The sequence below is a fragment of the Dunckerocampus dactyliophorus genome, chromosome 5 (genome assembly GCF_027744805.1).
Source record: "Dunckerocampus dactyliophorus isolate RoL2022-P2 chromosome 5, RoL_Ddac_1.1, whole genome shotgun sequence".
In the NCBI taxonomy this organism is placed as follows: domain Eukaryota; kingdom Metazoa; phylum Chordata; class Actinopteri; order Syngnathiformes; family Syngnathidae; genus Dunckerocampus; species Dunckerocampus dactyliophorus.
Window position 1 is genome coordinate 2,141,616 of NC_072823.1, and position 18,634 is coordinate 2,160,249.

An 18,634-nucleotide genomic window follows, 5' to 3' on the forward strand; every position below is an offset into this window, starting at 1 on the left:
GGCTTGGTGACCCCTGTTCTACAAGATGTTGGTGTGTGTTTTGGGGAATATTTGCCCTCTTTTCCTGGAGGACGTTTGTGAAGTCAAAGGCACTCATCTTGGAATGCCTGGCTCACATTTCTGCGCTCTCGTTCACTTCCAAGATGTTTGATGGAGTGGAGGTCAGGTCAGGGCTCAAGTCAAGTCATTCAACATTCAAAGGGTCTTGCCCAAAACTGTTGCATGGAATTGCCCAAAATTTTGTAGTGTGATGAAAAATGAACAGCATAGGGCAGTGATCACCACGGTCCGAGTCCGAACCTATACGCCGACCAATACCGACCAGGACCTATCGTCAATAAGTTATATAAGTACTTTAAGTTTTGATGAGGCACTTCTATTTTGACCAGCACATCTTTTTTAGATTGTACGGTAGAGGTTGACCAGCTCAGGCAGTCCACTAAACAATGAATATGGGAGTTAAGCCTTCCCATGTGATGCTACTCATCCAATCAAGTATGTATGGCACTAAACACTGTGACTCTAAATACAGCGTCGACAGATGAAAGAGGAGAGACACCAAGGGAGTCATACGGAAGGACAAGTGAGACATACAGGGAAAAAAGATAGGAAGGACAGTGAAACAAGTGAAAGTTACAGGGAAAGGAGCGAGATATAAGAGCAATATTGGTCACATGGAGAGGTCATGTATTGGATCACCCCAAAAGGAAGCTAAACTCTAACATTTTTGGACCCTGGTGTATTTCCATGCGTTGCAGAGAAGCCAAGGTATGCGGAGAGCTGGGACTTTGAGGTATCAGGCTCATCTTTCCTGCAGTTTGAACTGAGTATGGGCTGCAGCAAGTCCACTTCCTTCTCCCACGGTGTGCGACTGGAGTACTCCATAGACTGTGGCCGTCACTGGTCCCTCATCACCCCAGAGTGTGTTCCCCCAGCCATCGGTTGCGCTGCTTATACTCAGAGCTCCATCTATACATCGACCCAGTACAAGCACTGGAGAAGGATCACTGTGTACCTGCCAAGTGCTGCGAAGTATGCACTGTGTAAAATTACTAGTTGATATTGATAAACGGTGTATTTGCTCTAACTGCATTCATTCTGTCGATGCGTCAGTTCTCCAAGAACTCGGTTCCGTTGGATCCAGACCCATTTCACACCAGGAGCTGAAGGTTGGGCTCTAGATAATGTGTTACTCGCTCCTGGTTGCCCCTGGATGTGCTCTGGTCACGGCCTGTGTGACAATGGACGCTGTGTGTAAGTGAAACGTGACTGTTGAATTATATCGTATGTGGGCCATTCCACTGAATCTGTTCCACTTGCTTCCCCAGGAAATACAATGTATAAATGCACAGTAAAATGAATTGCAAAATAGCTTTTGTGCCCTGCACATTGATCTGATTGAATATTTAAGAAATACAATTTCAAAGATTAATTTAATCTACCTTGAACACTGGACAAATAGCATTTGTTGACTGTTCCGCATTCCTAAAATTAGACTTTATCATGGAATATAATCATGTAAATTTTTCAGAAATTGTATATTTTTTACACTCCTGTTACCTTCAGTCCTGTGACTGTTCCAGGCATCTTGGTTTAGGAAGCTTATGCAACAATGAAATCATGCTGCCTGGGATGAAGCAATAGGAATTTTGAGTCGTATATGATCAGATGCAAACTTGAAAAAAGACATCATTTTTCAACTTTGCGTATATATGTTGCCCTGCGATTGGCTGGTGACCAGTCCAGAGCGTACCTTGCCTCTCGGCCAAAGTCAGCTGGGAGAGGCTGCAGAATACCCCCGCGACTCTAACAAGGATAAGTGGCATACAAAATGGAAGAAAGGATGCTTAAATATGTTCTGTATTATTTGTGATTATGTTCTACGCTGTTTGTGTTTTGAAAGTGAACGTTAAATTCGTAAAAATGACATTTTTGTCCATGGCGGGCGCCATGTCAATAGTTTCCAAGCAGGAAGAAACTGCATACAGAAATACAGAACTTGCAGAACAGGGAACTAAGCCGTATTTATTCAAACTGACTGATGCGGAAGTGTCCAATGACAAAGACATGTAGATGAAGATTTGTCAGCTTCAAATGCAAGACGGTAGGTGGAAATTACCTTGGAGTTTTTATCCTTAAATTATTGTTTTAAATCGGCTTCTTAATTAACATAAAGGGGTCTTTAATGCCTTTTTTATTCTGTAGATCGGCGCTGTCGCTGCCCCGCCCCCCACCGTCAACATGTCGCTGTGAAAGTACAGTATGTTTACATTTAATAACATGTATATATAATAACATAATATGTATTTGTACTTTATTTATCACACAGCGGGGAAATTCACTGATAACATAACAATAAGACATGATTTGCTGTGTTCTGTGGCTTCTTTGACGCCTTTCTCCTCCTTTTTTCCTGTGTAGCATAGCATCAGGAAGAGCATCCTAGCATCCAAAATGCGTTTATAGCGTGCTTTAAAGCCAAATGCTTCTTGTAAAGGTGGTTCCTCATAGCGTAGCATAGCTTCAGCAAAATGAATGAGAGGCGGTCGTCAATTTGTCCCTTGTCTGACTTGCTTCATTCACTGTAGTCTTAAACCTTCGTCTTATAGATTACAGTGTGAACATCCAGCGGCAACATAACATTTTGGCATGACTACTATTTTGATGACCGAATGAAGTCGACGAGCTAACTCTTCAAGCGTTTGTTTACTCTGCTTAACATCAGAGCTGCCCCTTTTCCAGACGTCACTTGGGAAACGCCCCGCTTCTGAAGAGTTCGGATCGTCTTGGCACCCACCATGTACAAAAATGTCATTTTTACGAATGTAACGTCCGCTTTGGAAAAAAAAGAACAACGTAGAACATTATTACAAAACAAGACAGAAAATATTGAAGCAAAGAAAAAACATGTCAGTGACCCTTTAGGTTCATTTAGAGAGTTACAACAAGCAAAAGGCATTGATTTGGTGGATGGCCCATGTTTTATACTAGCTCATTGGTGTGATTGCATTCTCGTCCTACCCAAGGTGTGATAAAGGTTATGAGGGTGCACACTGTGTGCCCTCGGCCCCTCTCCCATCTGTATTGAGGGAGGACTTCAATGAGCACCTGCAGCAGGAGACATGGCCTGAGGTTTACGGAGCTGAGAGGGGGACGATGAATGGAGAGCCTCTAAAATCTGGAACTGCCCTCATCTTTAAAGGGGTTTGTGTCTTTAAAGTCTCTCAAGGAGCAATGTTTATCGAAAATGCTTTTCTTTCCTGAAGATTCTACCTTTTTGCAGGACGGTCTGCGTATGATCATGTCAAGAGATCTGGATTGTGCAAACACGCTCTACATTCAGTTTTCCTTCAAGTTCATCACAAAAGGTTTGTGATTCTTTGGTTATACTGTTTGGCTATACCGTTTTTTAACTATGATTGTGTTTCATGTTACTTTTCATGTTGCTCCTGGATTTTCAAGGTGTACCTGAGCGGTCCCACTCAGTGCTACTGCAGTACTCTGTGAATGGGGGAATCAGCTGGCTACTTTTGGATGAGTTTTACTTCCCAGCTTCCACTGACACTCTCTTCCTCCACCTGCCTCTGCCTGCCAGTGCTCAAACCAACGCCACCCGCTTCAGACTATGGCAACCTTACAACAGTGGTAAACAGATGTCCTGATATGCAGTGGTGCATTCACTGGTAACAATGTAACATATGGGAGTGGGACAGGATGAGATACATGTTATCCTATTTGCTGAAAAAAAAACAAAATGATAAAAACTTACAGCTCTCACATCTGTCACTGACTTTAGGCTTTATATGAAGATGTGTAGAGAAGCCTGCTTTTTGCAAAGCTGTCCTCAGTGAAGTGGTAGTTGTATACACAGGGCAGGCTTATTAACTTGGGGTGATTCAGAGGTGGTATCGTGTCCATGAGGATGGAAAAGCCAGTATCTTCAAGCGACCGTGTGAGCACCGAAGGCCGTGTCCACACAGATATGGATATTCGTAAAAACACACATTTCTCCCACTCCAGTGGGGGAAAAAAAAATTTCCATCCAAACAAGTGGAGTTTTAACAAAAATGTCTGCCGAAATGAGTTTTCTCTGTAGGGTGGCTGGGCTCTCCCTTAGAGATAAGGTGAGAAGCACCGGTATCCGGGAGAAACTTTGAGTAGAAGCACTGCTCCTCCATTTTGAGAGGAGCCAGACGAGGTGGCTCGGGCATCTGGGCACGATGCCTCCCCGACGCCTCCCTGGGGAGTTGTTGAGGGCACGACCGACCGGTACGAGGCCTCGGGGAAGATCCAGGACATGTTGGAGAGACTATGTCTCTCAACTGGCCTGGGAACGCCTGGGGATCTGCCGGGAGGAGCTGAACGAAGTCGCCGGGGAGAACGAAGTCTGGGCTTCCCTGCTTAGGCTGCTACCCCCACGGCCTGACCTCGGATAAATCGAAGAAGATGGATGAATGGGATGGATGGGTCTTCCCACATAAAAACCCTATTCAACAGCTGTCATGCACATTTTGTCGAATCAGAACCCTGTAAAAGCTACCACACTTGACTGTCGCATATTATAATGCCTCTGTTCATCAATATAGTTGCATATTAGATGTCCAGAGACGTTTCCATTTACTTTAAAATCAACACACACTTACACGGAGCACAGGAATCATCATGAGTAAATCATTGAATAAATACATTTTTTTTGCATGTTCTAAATAAAAATGTAAGTCAATAACTTCTTGTTGTTAAATAATGTTTGAAAACATCAGAAAATGTTACACATGGGCACTGACCAAAAGCTGTTTTTAAGGACAAAAGCATTTGCGTGTGCATGAGAGGCCAAAGTAGATTTGTGTTTTTTTAAATGTCTGTATTCGTGTAGACATCCACCCATCCACCTTCTTCAGCTTATCCGGGTCGGGTCGCGGCCAAAGACTCTCCCTAGCTTCTTCTCACCCTATCTTTACGGGAGAGCCCAGCCACTCTACGCAGGAAACTGATTTTGGCGGCTTGAACCTGCGATTTTATCCTTTCGGTCGCTACCCAAAGCCCCTGACCGCAGGCCTTATGAGGTGATGTCTGGTAATTGAGGCATGTTTGTGTCCATCAGGCAAGAAGGAAGAGGTGTGGGTCATTGATGACCTCATCATTGATGGCAGCTCCTTACACAATCCGCCAGTGGTTGTAGACAGCTTTGAAGAAGGCCCCAATGAGTCCAACTGGCTGTTCTACCCGGGGGGCAACACGGGCCTCTACTGCCCCTACCAGAAAACCGGCTTGTAAGAAAAGCGTTTAACTTTGAATCTTCACAAAGACAAATTCTTGCTTTGCCGATTTGTAATTAGTGAGCCCAAGGGTGATGATATAATCTCCAAAAAGTATGTGTGTAACCTTGACTAATCTTTTTGCTTTTGTTGCAGAGAGGAGGATGACTCATCCATGGTGTTTGTCTCCAGCGAGCTGGGGGAACACTCCATCACCACCAGGGACATTGACGTGAATGAGAACACGATCATCCAGTTTGAGGTCCACAAACACATCCTTGGTGTCTTCTTTCCCAAACAACCCTCACTGAAGTCATAAATCACTGTCTCATATGTTTTTTCTCTCCAGATTAATGTGGGCTGCACAGCTGAAAGCTCCTCGGCTGACCCGGTACGCCTTGAGTTCTCACGGGACTTTGGTGCGACGTGGCACCTTCTGGTACCGCTGTGTGCTGGTGGGCCACAACCGTCTTCACTTTGCTCCACCGAGCTCCACCCTGCCAGCATCTATTTCCCTGGTACCACACAGGGCTGGAGGAGAGAGGTCATACACTTTGGCAAGCTGCGCCTCTGCGGGTGACCATGACATGTCTCCTCCTGTTTCTTCCATCGCGCTCTTCTGTTTCTAATGCCCACAATTTTGACCCGACAGGTCTGTGAGGTTCCGTTGGTATCAGGGCTTCTTCTCAAGTGGATCTGCTCCTCCCACATGGGCTCTAGACAATGTCTATATTGGCCCTCAGTGTCAAGATATGTGCAGTGGCCATGGAGCCTGTGTTGGGGGCACCCACTGCGTGTGTGACCCTGGCTACTCTGGAAGTGACTGCTCTGCGCCTGACACCCCCAACCCTGACTTCCTTAAAGAGGACTTTGAAGGTACACCATTATGACATGATGTTTACTAGACACAGAGGAACCCGTTTAAGTCGATGCCCCTTGGACTGGCTGAAGTACGTCGACATTAGCGGTTGTCGACATCCTGACAATCGTCACTGCCGACACATGGACTGACGTAAACAGTAGTCAAACTAAGTCGTGCCTCATTTAAGTGCTAAATAAAATGCTCGCCACTTCCAGTGCTTGAAGGTGATACTGTGCAAGTGTCCTCTTGTGAGTAATGGAGCATCCCCACAGAGACACACAGAGTCTGGCGATCTTTTTAAACTTCATTGCCGACCTCAACAGCAGTGCTCAATTTCAACACGGTAAACTCGCTATCCACACCTACACACACCATCCAACATAGCATGTCACCAGAACGGTGGATCAATGAGCAATTTCTGCTCTAATTGTGCGGATTGTGTCGCTTTAAGTACTGCAAAAGCTTGCTAATTTTTTGCACGTACCCTGTGTTACCGTATCGCAGCTGTTGTTGCTCTGATAATTAACTCATTCGCGACCAAAGACGTATTTATACGTACATTTTCAGCCAGTACGCCCGATCCCAAGGGTTTATTTAGAAGAGATACAATAGAAGAGATCATGTTTAGTGCAGTTTTAAGCCATAAAAACGCCACAAGGTGGCAGAAGTGCATTTGATAAGAGCTCGGCATGGCTCTTTTCCATGTATTAAAGTGCTCCCCTGCAAGGAGGAGGGCAGACGTTTACGCATTGAAGGGAAATTTTAACGCATACACACAATTACCACGGCGGTAACTAATTTATTTCATTAATTACGTAAAATTTGTTCGCGTAATCAACGCATACGCCTTATGGCTGGCCACATCTCACTGTTATGACAACAGAAGGCAGCACAGCTTAGCTCCCCACAGAGTCACACAGTCTGACGCTTCCTCATTGTCACGACACGACCGCGAGATGCATTCGGGGAGAACTACGAACACCACAAGAACGTCTTTATTACACGTTTAAATCAACAGAAAAACAATAAGCGTATATTCTTTCCACTCACTTTGTAGCTCTAAATGCGGAAGTGCAATTTGCTGCATTTAAGTACGCTCGAAAATCCCAGAAAATACACTCAGAATGTGAATTCAACTTAAATGACGTGGTGTGTTTGAACGCAAGCCCTCATTGCTCATAATAACACGGCTAAAGTGTGATTCAAATGTTCTGCTACTGTTAAAGAAACTAGTGTTAGGTAAATAGGTATTTTAAGACGTGTGGTATCTTTTAGCTTCAATGAAATTTTCAGTTAATTTTGAGCTTTTAATACAAGCAAATATATATATATATATTTGTCTATATGTGCCCTGCGATTGGCTGGCGACCAGAGATAGGCTCCAGCATGCCCCCGCGACCCTAATGAGGAGAAGCCGTATAGAAAATGGATGGATGGATGGATGGATAATCCATTTATCTTTCTTTCAATAAAATACAGTAAAAATTGGCATATTTCAGACATCATTTCAAATGTTGATTAATCATGGTTAATTCATTTGAAACCCATGATTAATCTGATTTTAAAAAATGTATCATTTGACGGCACGAGTAATAGTAAAGGATTTTTGAACCTATACAGCTGTTTTGGACATTTAAACGGGACCAACTTAAACAGGTACCACTGCACTTGGAAGAGCAAGACTAGCTCATGTTGTGTTGTCTTTTGAATTGGATTTAGGAGGCGCAGTGGATGTTGACCTTTTTAAACAGTTGAGTGGTGGGAAACCCTCCAGGAAATGTGGCATCATGTCCAGTGGAAACCACCTGTTCTTCAGTGAGGATGGGCTGCGTATGTTGGTCACAAATGACATGGACTTGTCTAATGCCAGGTAGAGTTAGATGAACACGTTGACTATTTCACCAATATGTTGCCTGGAATTGAAACTGATGTGGACATTGCTGCTAACTTGCAGGTTTGTTCAGTTCTTCCTACGCCTCGGCTGCGGTAAGGCAGCACCGGACCCTCGCTCCCAGCCGGTTTTGCTGCAGTACTCTCTGAATGGAGGGCTGACATGGAATATCCTCCAGGAATTTCTCTTCAGCAACAGCAGTAACCAGGCCCGTCTAGTGGCCCTGGAGATCCCATTGCGTGCTCGCACCACTTCTACTCGCCTGCGCTGGTGGCAGCCTTCTGAAAACGGACATTTTTACAGTCCCTGGGTGATTGACCAGGTACTGTGAAGCAGGCGAGGAACAAACATTGGCTTTGCAGCAACCAACCCATTACCCTAGTGCAGCGATTCCCAACCACAGTGCCACAGCACATTAGTGTGTTGGGAGGAAAATGATCCAATTTCACATAACTGGTCCAACAAAGTGTATTTATTTACGACAAATAATGAATCTTTAGATTAATGTAATGTAGGTGCACAAAAAATAGGGGACCTTTAACTCTCTTTTTCTTGCATGTCAAACAATATTTTCTGTCCAGGTGGTGGTCGGGGGTAGTGCCAGTGGCTGGGGACCGCTGGAAGATGATTTCTCATCAATTGATGGACGTTCCTGGCTCCTACACCCAGGAGGAACCCGGATGCCAGTTTGTGGCTCGGACGGACCCGCTTTTGCGTTCATAGAGAAGTCCAACACTCGCTATGCAGTTTCCACTGACATCAGTTTGGGTCCAGATGCCTTCATCCAGTTTGACTTCTCTGCCTCCTGCTCTGTAACCAACTCCTGTTACTGTAAGCAACTTGAACAAGACATATTGTTGGAATTGACATGAGAAAGTGAGGATACATGTTTGTGGTTTTCTAATCTTTTCATAGCTGTGGAGCTGGAGTACTCTCTGGATTTAGGTCTGACATGGCAACCTGTTGTTCGAGACTGTTTACCCACAAGCCCCGACTGTTCCTCCTACACCCTGCAGAGGCTTCTCATTTCTGACACGTACAATAAGTGGGGCCGCGTGACTCTCCCTATCCCGTCATACGCAAGGTCAGCACTGTCCGTCTTTTATGAGCCATTCCGAATCTACAATGTTCGAGCCCCCCCCACAGATCAAGCGTAACTTTCACTTTAACACAACATAAACAACACCTGAAAGGGTTGTTTTACATCATCAGAACAATGTACTTACAAATATAACACCATGAACTATTTACAATTTCAAATTTGGAACTAAACTATGTGCGTGTGCCTCTTATCCTCACCTTGGTCGCCTGGACTGGTCGCCAGTCAGTTGCAGGGCGCAAAGAGATAAACAACCATTCCACTCACATTCCCACATATGGGTCATTTAAAGTCGCCAGGTAACCTAATGTGCATGTTTTTGGAACATGGGCGATAGCCCGAGTACCCGGGGAAAAAAAAATGCAAGAAAATAACATGCAAACTCTACAAAGAGATGTCTAATGGAGATTCGAAAACAGGTCTTTCAGATCTCCTGGCTGAGTGGCCAACATACCAACCACTAGGCCACCGTGCGGCCCGTACCTATACATTTTATACTTTAAAATGCGTATCATAAGTGTGTGAGGCATATTTAAGGCCGTATTGTAGAGTGTGTCGCGAGTGAACAATTGAAGAGAGAAGGGGAGAGTTGTGGAGGTGAATCTAACAATTACAACAGGCACTTGCATTGCAAATGTTGATCCAAAATCAGAGGCTATCATTATGACTTTTGTTTGTAGGTCTCCTGCTACAAGGTTCCGCTGGTTCCAGCAGGCTCCCTTTGATAAGCAGCAGACCTGGGCTCTAGATAACCTCTATATTGGAGACGGCTGCCCAGATATGTGTTCTGGCCATGGGCGGTGCCAACAGAGCTCCTGTGTGTAAGTAAGCCTAAAGGCATACACTCCTATTTTCTACTGTGACTGTCCTGCTCTAACATAAACGTTAAGGAGTGCACAATAACAACTGTAACCAAACATATCTTTATCAGGTGTGACCCAGAGTGGGGTGGCGAGTATTGTGATGAGCCAGTTGCTCCACTGCCCTCCCAGCTAAAGGATAGCTTCAGTCGGACTCCTTCCCTCAGCCACTGGCACACTCTGACTGGTGGGAAACTCAGCACTGTGTGTGGTGCTGTGGCCTCTGGAGCTGCTCTGCACTTTAGCGGTGTAAGTACTTCGCCTTCTTGCTTCATTTGCCTGCTGTTTATGAAACATGACGAGTGCTTCTGTGCATATATGCAGAGTTGTAGCCGTCAGTTGGCGACAGTGGACCTGAACCTGACCAATGCTGAGTTCATCCAGTTCTACTTCATGTACGGCTGCATGATCCCACCTAGCAACCGTAACCAGGGTGTGCTCCTGGAGTACAGCTTGAACGGAGGAATCCACTGGCATCTGCTGACTGAGATCTTCTATGATCTGTACACAAAGCCTGGGTGAGTACTTTTAAATTGAACAGATGGTTCATCATACATTCCTCTGTGGTGGCTCTTTATGTGACCAGTCATGTGGTTTGTTGTTTTTACCCTTTAAATGTCCTAAAACGGGCCCTACACAGCTTTGTGCTTGACCTTAAGTCATCAAGTCCCGAAGTGACACATACGAAACATTTTGGAGTGGTTGTCATGTTGCAGTCGTGACTATGCTAGGTTAAATGTAAATATTAGCCAATGACAACACAACTGAACACAAATTGTTTTTACATGAAACTTTTTATTATTAAGGGAGAAAAGAAATCCAAACCACCTTCATGGCCCTGTGTGAAAAAGGGATTGCACCCTCTGTTAAAACATAATTGAGATCTATCAGTGTGGAAAAGGTTCTAAAGCCATTTCTAAAGCTTTGGGACTCCAGTGAACCACAGTGAGAGCCATGATCCACAAATGGTGAAAACATGCAACAGTGGTGAACCTTCCCAGGAGTGGCCAGCCAACCAAAATTACCCAAAGAGCGCAGCAACAACTCATCAAAGAGGTCACAGAAGACCCCACAACAACATCCAAAGAACTGCAGTTAAAGTCAGTGTCCATGACTCCACCATAAGAAAGACACTGGGCAAAAACGGCCTGCATGGCAGAGTTCCAAGACCAAAACCACTGCTGAGCAAAAGGAACATCAAGGCTCATCTCAATTTTGCCAGAAAACATCTTGATGATCCCCAACACCTTTTGAAAAATACTTTGTGGTCTGACAAGACAAAGTTGAACTTTTTGGAAGTAACGCCGCATTTTAGTCATACCAACAGTAAAATATGGTGGTAGTGTGATGGTCTGGGGTTGTTTTGCTGCTTCAGGACCTGGAAGACTTGCTGTGATAAATGGAACCATGAATTCTGCTGTCTACCAAAAAAGTCTGAAGGAGAATGTCCGGCCATCTGTTGGTGACCTCAAGCTGAAACCAACTTGGGTTCTGCAGCAGGACAATGATCCAAAACACACCAGCAAGTCCACCTCTGAATGGCTGAAGAAAAACAAGATGAAGACTTTGGAGTGGCCTAGTCCAAGTCCTGACCTGAATCCTATTGAGATGCTGTGGCATGACCTTAAAAAAGTGCTTCATGCTGGAAAACCCTCCAATGTGGCTGAATGACAACAATTCTGCAAAGATGAGTGGGCCGAAATTCCTCCACAGCGCTGTAAGAGACTCCTTGCAAGTTATTGCAGTTGTTGCTGCTAAGGGGGCCCAACCACTTATTAGGCTTAGGGGGCAATTATTTTTTCACACAGGGCCCCTTAATAATAAAAACTTTCATTTAAAAACTTTGTGTTCAGTTGTGTTGTCATTGATTCATATTTACATTTGTTTGATGATCTGAAAGATTTAAGTGTGACAAACATGCAAAAAACAAAAAAAGCAGGAGGCGGCAAACACTTTTTATACCACAGTAAATAATGGAGTACGTTTTTTGGAGTACATGGTCTTTGCGTCATCTTCGATATTTCGTGTACTACAGAAAGTCGGGCCCCCCGTTGCTCTGTTGAAGCAACATTGTCTTGGCACAATCAAATCGTTCATGCGCGTAGACTGTTGCAAATCAGCCATCATCATCATCATCATCATCATCATCATCTTTTGTGCTGTAATGTCATCCTTTTTTTTGCCTTCTTTACGGCATTCACTTTCTCTTACAGCCTATCAATTTGTGTTGAAAACATCACATCAGGCTTTTTGCTGTGGAAAAATGACATGACGTATTTGTCACAATAGTAAAAAATGTTTAAATTATTTGGAATTCATCATTGTTCAGTTCAAAAGTACATTTGTGGTACTAAACACAAAACAGCGTTGTGTCATTTCTAAAAGGAATAGATTTATCATGAACACCCAATGTAGCATGTAGCATATACTGTACCCGTATGATTTACCAGCAAATATCACAAATGAAAATGCCATCTGTCCAGGTTTGTAAATGTATTGCTGCCCCCTGCTGCACGTCAAGAAGGAGTGCGTGTGCGCTGGTGGCAGCCTCAGCATGACGGGGTAGACCACAGTGACTGGGCCCTGGATAATGTCCTCATTGCGGGTTCAGACACGCGTGCGCAGATTTCGGACACATTTGGTGGGGTCGCACTGCCCAACCACGAGAGAGCTCCAGCTGATGAAACCTCAGGACGAATGAGTGACCTGAGTGAGCAGGAGGAAACACCAATAGGTATAGCAGACCACTGTCCAAGCATTTGTTCCAGCCTTCCTGACTAAACATAAGATATTGTTTTCCATGGTTTTGTTTTGTGCTGATAGTGAGCGATCACTGGTTGTTCTCAGAGGACTGTTCAGTGCAGCGTTTCTGCAGCTCCCCCGATGGAGTGATGGTGTGTGGCAATGCCGATGGGAGAGAGGTCTATGCTGTCACGCATGATGTCATCCCAGAAAAGGGTTGGGTCATGCAGTTCAAGGTGATGCGTGAGCCCAGTGTTGTGGCAATGCATTTTCGTTCACTGATGCACCAACACTTTGGACATGTGGGTCCTTTAGATTGCAGTCGGCTGCGTTGTGCCTGATCGCCCTGCAGACAGGCAGGTCCATGTCCAGTACTCTGCAGACTTTGGTGTGACGTGGAAGTACCTGGTTCCCCAGTGTCTGCCTGCTGATCCCCGCTGTGGTGGTCAGGTCTCCCAGCCATCAGTCTTCTTCCCTGCGCAAGGCTGGAAGCGGGCCGTCTATCCCCTGCCTGACGGCCTGGCTGGCACGTAAGTCACCCCGTTGCGAAACATACAGCACTGTTAATATTTAATGTTCCAGCATGCATGCGCTCCATTATTGATGGATCTATTTATTGTTACAATATCAATTATTGAAACTTTTGTCATATAAATCTTGAAAAAGGCCAATTCATGTTGTTTAACTAAACTCTTTACATCACCCAAAGGATTCAATATCTTTTTCCTGTTCCTTTAGTTCAGTGCGCTTCAGGTTTTACCAGCAGCACTCAGACGTCCAGTGGGGCGTGGAGAACTTTTACATTGGACCGGCATGTGAGAGCCATTGCGGAGGGCATGGGGACTGTTTGGATCGGCGCTGCCTATGCGACCCAGGATTTACCGGACAAAACTGCTACGCCAGTGCTGCTCTGAAGGTAGTGTAGCTCGCTGGAACGATGCCATATCCATCCATGCATCCATCCATTTTCTATACCGCTTGCCCTCATTAGGTTCAGGATAATCTGGAGCCTATCCCAGCTGTCTTCAGGCGAGAGGTGGGGTACATCCTGGCCTGGTCGCCAGCCAACCTTGGGGCACATGTAGGCAAACAGCCATTTAGATGCCATATATCACATAAATATACACTCACAATTAAACAGCAAGAGCATGCTAGGTGAGCCTGTTCGCTGAAGAAAAACAAAATGATCAAACTTACAGCTGCAGCTGACAGAGGGATAGTTAGCAGAGCTCCAATTTAAGAAGTGTAGTGAAGACTGCTTTTAAATTTTTTTTACAAAGCTGTCAAAGGGAAGGACGTTTTTTTTCCAAGACATCATGGAAATACAGAACTTCAAACACCAGCATTTCAGCACTTTTTGATAGTTTATTTTTCACTTGTTTGGTGGTCATAAACAGGCTCTAGGGCAGGGGTGGGCAAACTGCGGCCCGCAGGCCACATCAGGCCTGCCAAGCGTCTTAATCCGGCCCACCTGACATTTCCAAATTCCTTTTCTTTTAAACCTCTAACATGGAATCTGTAGACAGCAACACGACTTGCAGTGCTATTGTGCTCACGCTTGAGTCACCAAAATAGTCAGATGCAATCTGTAGCATGTCAACACACACGACGCCCTAAGTAAACCATGTGGGCATACAAACAAATATCTACACGTAATACCCATGCCGAAAAAACACCCGTATATTCCCACCGCAAGGTATGCTGCGTAGCTTGTGATGCTCTTTCTTCCAACATTTTGCCGTGTTTGTTGCATATTTATAAAACGTGTTGAGGAGGCCATCAGGGAAATAAACAAGGAGTTAACACACTCTTGACATCCAATGTTTTACTGTTTATAGTTCTTATTGTTGCCACAGCTGGACTAGCCAGCATGATAGATTTGTTTTACCAAAAATTTGTGGGGCTGTGAATGCTGAATGGTAAATGTGTGGGTATCCACTGTATTCTTTCTGCAGGCGTCTTTGAAGGAACGTTTTGACTGGGAAGGAGCAGCTGGCCCACAATGGCAGGTTCTAGAGGGTGGCCGACCCTGTACGGACTGTGGTGTGTTGGTAGAAGGTACCGCTTTGTATTTTGGAGGGGCTGATGCCAGACAAGCTGTTACGGCTGATATGGACCTCCGTGGAGCCAAGTAAGTACTGAAGTCTTAGAAACTTGTAGCGGAACTTACGGTGGATAAGCCGCTACTTTTTTCTTAAACTTTGAACCCTGCGGCTTCCTGCAGCAATGCGGCTCATTTATGGCTAAATTCTAACCTCGTAACATCTCCTTTATTTCAGAAGTACTACTAATTGTTTAAATACTGTGCTGCGCGCGAATCAGTGAGGAAACGGTAGCTCTTTCACGAGCTATCAGTGCACTCATAACAAGATTGTCAACTCAGGAAATCGCAGGAGGTCATTATATATAATAACATAACAGTCTGACTCACGGTGTCATCTTACTAAGAACACTTTACTAACACTAAATTCATCTCACAGCAACTTAACACTCGAAAAGGTACACCTGACAAATATACAAACATGTTCCAATATAAGTTTGAAATGAAAAGACAACATTTAAAGTTTTCCCATAATCTATTGCATCCGAGCAACGCATTTATTGGGGTGCTGCAATGACGTCAGTCTCCCTCTGGGCTCCGGGTCCTCTGGCTCCCTCTGGTGAACAGAGGCTGCATTGCAGCACCATCCACCATTTTTATGCTGTGTGTCCTACAATGAACTGCTCTTCTGGCAGTAATGCATTATGGGTAGATGTTAAAAAAGCTGCTGTTCTGAAGTAATTTTGAAGTCATATTGGTACTTGCAATGTATAGTTCTTAGATACCTTTTGAGTGTTAACTTGCTGTGTGATGAGTTGTTGTTTGTAAGATGACACCGCGAGTCAGACTGTTATATTGAGTAATGACCTCCTGCAATTTGCAGTGGGTTGATAAGCTCGTTGTGAGTTGTTTCATTGCCCATGATTGACGACTGTCAAATAAAAAGCTGTCTGGTCCTCACTGACTCGTGCACACTGTTTTATGACATGGACACGTACGGCTTATATTTGGACAAATGTGTTTTTTCCTCTAAATTTGATGAGTGGTGCTTACACAGCGGAATTTACGGTCATTATCTCGAGCTACAATAAAACTTAATACTTTAATAGGTTTGTGGAGTACTGGGCCAGGATTGGAAGCGAAAATAACATGTCCATGTGCCACCGTCCAACATGTCGAAAAGAGGGAGTGCTCCTGGACTATTCAACTGATGGAGGTGTGCCGACTACATTTGATTTCCTCCTTTTTATCGTCCACTGTTCAAATGAATTAATGTGTTCCTAAGGTGTGTCGTGGATCCTGCTGCATGAGATGGACTATCTCAAGTATGTCTCTGTGAGGAGAGATTACATTGTCCTGCCAGAGGGGGCATTAACCAACGCCACTCGCTTACGCTGGTGGCAGCCATTCACTATTTCCTCTGGCTTGGCCTCCCCCAGCCTGGAAAGAGCCCAGTGGGCTGTAGACAACATCTTAGTAGGGGGGTCGGACATTAATCCATCAACCTTGCTTGACACCTTTGATGACGGTAAGTTTGTACAAGAAATGTGTTTTTTTTTGTTTTAATTAAACATCCTTCACGTTTTATTTGTTTGCCAGAGGGTGTTTCTCATGAAGAAAGCTGGAGTTTCTACCCGAATGCTGTGAGAACCGCTGGCTTCTGTGGAAACCCCTCATTCCACCTTTACTGGCCCAACAAGAACCAAGACAGGACACACAACATCCTGGCCACTCGGGAGCTCATTGTACAGCCAGGATATATTTTACAGTTCAAGGTATGATGACGCAAAAGAGCAGTCCAGCTTAATTTAGTAGCTCTTCTTCGTCTACATGGGTTTTATTCCTGTTGTTCTCTTGTCATTGTAGATAGTTGTTGGTTGTGAGGCAGACACGTGTGAGGACCATCATTCTGTCCTGCTGCAGTACAGGAAAGATGCAAGGTAGACGTTGATGCAGTGTATGCACAGCGGACCCCGCACATTCACGACTTAGCATTAATGACGCCGCAAATTTACATATTTTTGGTCAAAAATTATTATTATCAGAAAATAGGTTGTTTTTTCCCCACAGAAAAAAAACATCTCGTTCACCCAAAGTCGGTAATAATTTATAAATATGTGACGATACGGATAAAATGTACAGCATACATGTACTATTGTTAAAAAAAAAAAAGCATGTGATGTTTACGTGTTTTTATCTTTGATTTACTGATAACGTTTTTTCATCGGCAGCCCTTGGCTGCACCGTAGTTGCTTTGAGACTCAAAAGTGACACCTACTGTATATATAAAGTATATATTCAAAGGGCCCTATGAAATCTGTTCTATTTTTTTCCCAAATTCCGTTGTATTTTTTTCCAAATTAGTTTTTTTCATTTGAATTTTTAAAATTCCATTTTTTACCTTTTCCACTTATTTTACTAGCATAATGTGTACATTTGTGACAGTAAATAAAATGTCCATATATTAAATGCAAAAATCCTTTCATGTATTGATGCTGTACGTGGGGGTTCATAGTTTTACATGATACATAATAAATAAGATAAATTAGATTCCTATAATGTACACATGTTTTGTTGATGTGTTGATGTGCGCTGCTAATGCTATTTAGAGCCATTTCTCATCTTCAGTCATGGTCACATTGACACAAGCCCCCAAATAGCTGTTCTCAGCTATGCCTGCAAGTAACTAGCAACTCGTAACCCAAATTTTAGCTTGCAATTCAAAGCAAAAAATACTTGTTAATTGGGACACTTGTATCACAGTATAAATGACAATAAATATAGTATAAATGACAATAAAAATAATACCTCCAGTGCTCCAGTACCTTCTCGCTTCTCTCTGGCAGTCAACGTACTCCGTGACAACTCAGTTCAAAGCGACAGTAGAAAAACTGATAGAATGAAGCCAGAAAATTCTAAACACGAAGTGGTGAGGGACGACCGTATTATGGAATGGTGCATTTATCATTCACTCTCCTCTTTCAGGTCTGACTCGTGGCAGTTGGTACAGTCTGAGTGCCTCCCCTCTTCAGTCAACAACGTGGGTTGCTCTCCCTTCCAGTTCCATGAGTCCACCATCTTCAGTCCAGTCAACAGCTCAACGTGGACCAGGGTCACAATCCAACTGCCCGACCACGTCTCCTCGGGGTAAGTACCATTGTTTTAATTGGTAACCACTAGGGGTGGTAGTGATTAAAACGTGACAATATTTGTCATTGAAAGAAAAGCTGTCTCACAAGAACAGACCAATCAGACTGTGAAGGATGGCTTCGCTACTGTGAAAGACAATCGAGGGAAAGGCTTCTCCTTTTTCCTTCCCTCAGCAAAGGAGACACAACATGTCCAGAGAACGCTCTCATCCTGTGGGTACCCGCGGTGGGCTTTTAACAAATGTCAAAAGAAGAGAGTAGGGAAAGAAACCCAAAAACCCACAGAAGCAAAAAGGAGAGGAGTGGTAGTCCCTTATGTAGCGGGGGTCTCCGAAAAACTCCAGAGGATCTTATGGCAACACAAAATTCCAACCTATTTCAAACCAGTAAATACCCTGAGACAAAAACTAGTGCATCCTAAAGACAAGGCTCCAAACCAGAAACAAAGCAATGTGGTCTATTCCATCCACTGTGAAGATGAGGAATGCAAAGAGCACTACATTGGGGAAACTAAGCAAATGCTCCAAAAAAGGCTTTATCAACATCGCAGGGACAATTCTAGTGGTCCTCAATCAGCAGTACATCTACACCTTAAAGCTACCAATCACTCTTTTGAGGACAGCAAGGTAAAGATTTTGGCCAAAGAAAACAGATGGTTTGAAAGAGGAGTAAAGGAAGCTATTTTTGTCAAACAACAGAACCCATCATTGAATCGGAATGGTGGTTTGAGGTTTA

General features: G+C 44.1%; 1 protein-coding gene across 5 annotated transcripts in view; it reads left to right on the forward strand.

Annotated features, from left to right (window-relative positions):
- reln (reelin) overlaps nt 1-18,634 on the forward strand; it is a 153,403-nt gene that overhangs the window by 121,393 nt on the left and 13,376 nt on the right. For all 5 annotated transcript variants that reach the window (XM_054775502.1, XM_054775503.1, XM_054775504.1 and 2 more), the window contains exons 34-59: nt 759-1,032; nt 1,114-1,254; nt 3,027-3,204; nt 3,284-3,368; nt 3,463-3,645; nt 5,102-5,270; nt 5,412-5,517; nt 5,605-5,831; nt 5,908-6,131; nt 7,837-7,987; nt 8,072-8,330; nt 8,590-8,839; nt 8,924-9,092; nt 9,788-9,928; nt 10,039-10,216; nt 10,292-10,485; nt 12,451-12,701; nt 12,791-12,945; nt 13,025-13,239; nt 13,448-13,625; nt 14,665-14,840; nt 15,860-15,966; nt 16,036-16,278; nt 16,350-16,525; nt 16,617-16,690; nt 17,736-17,897. In XM_054775502.1, the coding sequence (XP_054631477.1) occupies nt 759-1,032; nt 1,114-1,254; nt 3,027-3,204; nt 3,284-3,368; nt 3,463-3,645; nt 5,102-5,270; nt 5,412-5,517; nt 5,605-5,831; nt 5,908-6,131; nt 7,837-7,987; nt 8,072-8,330; nt 8,590-8,839; nt 8,924-9,092; nt 9,788-9,928; nt 10,039-10,216; nt 10,292-10,485; nt 12,451-12,701; nt 12,791-12,945; nt 13,025-13,239; nt 13,448-13,625; nt 14,665-14,840; nt 15,860-15,966; nt 16,036-16,278; nt 16,350-16,525; nt 16,617-16,690; nt 17,736-17,897 (4,666 nt within the window). The remainder of the gene's footprint in view (nt 1-758; nt 1,033-1,113; nt 1,255-3,026; nt 3,205-3,283; nt 3,369-3,462; nt 3,646-5,101; nt 5,271-5,411; nt 5,518-5,604; nt 5,832-5,907; nt 6,132-7,836; nt 7,988-8,071; nt 8,331-8,589; nt 8,840-8,923; nt 9,093-9,787; nt 9,929-10,038; nt 10,217-10,291; nt 10,486-12,450; nt 12,702-12,790; nt 12,946-13,024; nt 13,240-13,447; nt 13,626-14,664; nt 14,841-15,859; nt 15,967-16,035; nt 16,279-16,349; nt 16,526-16,616; nt 16,691-17,735; nt 17,898-18,634) is intronic.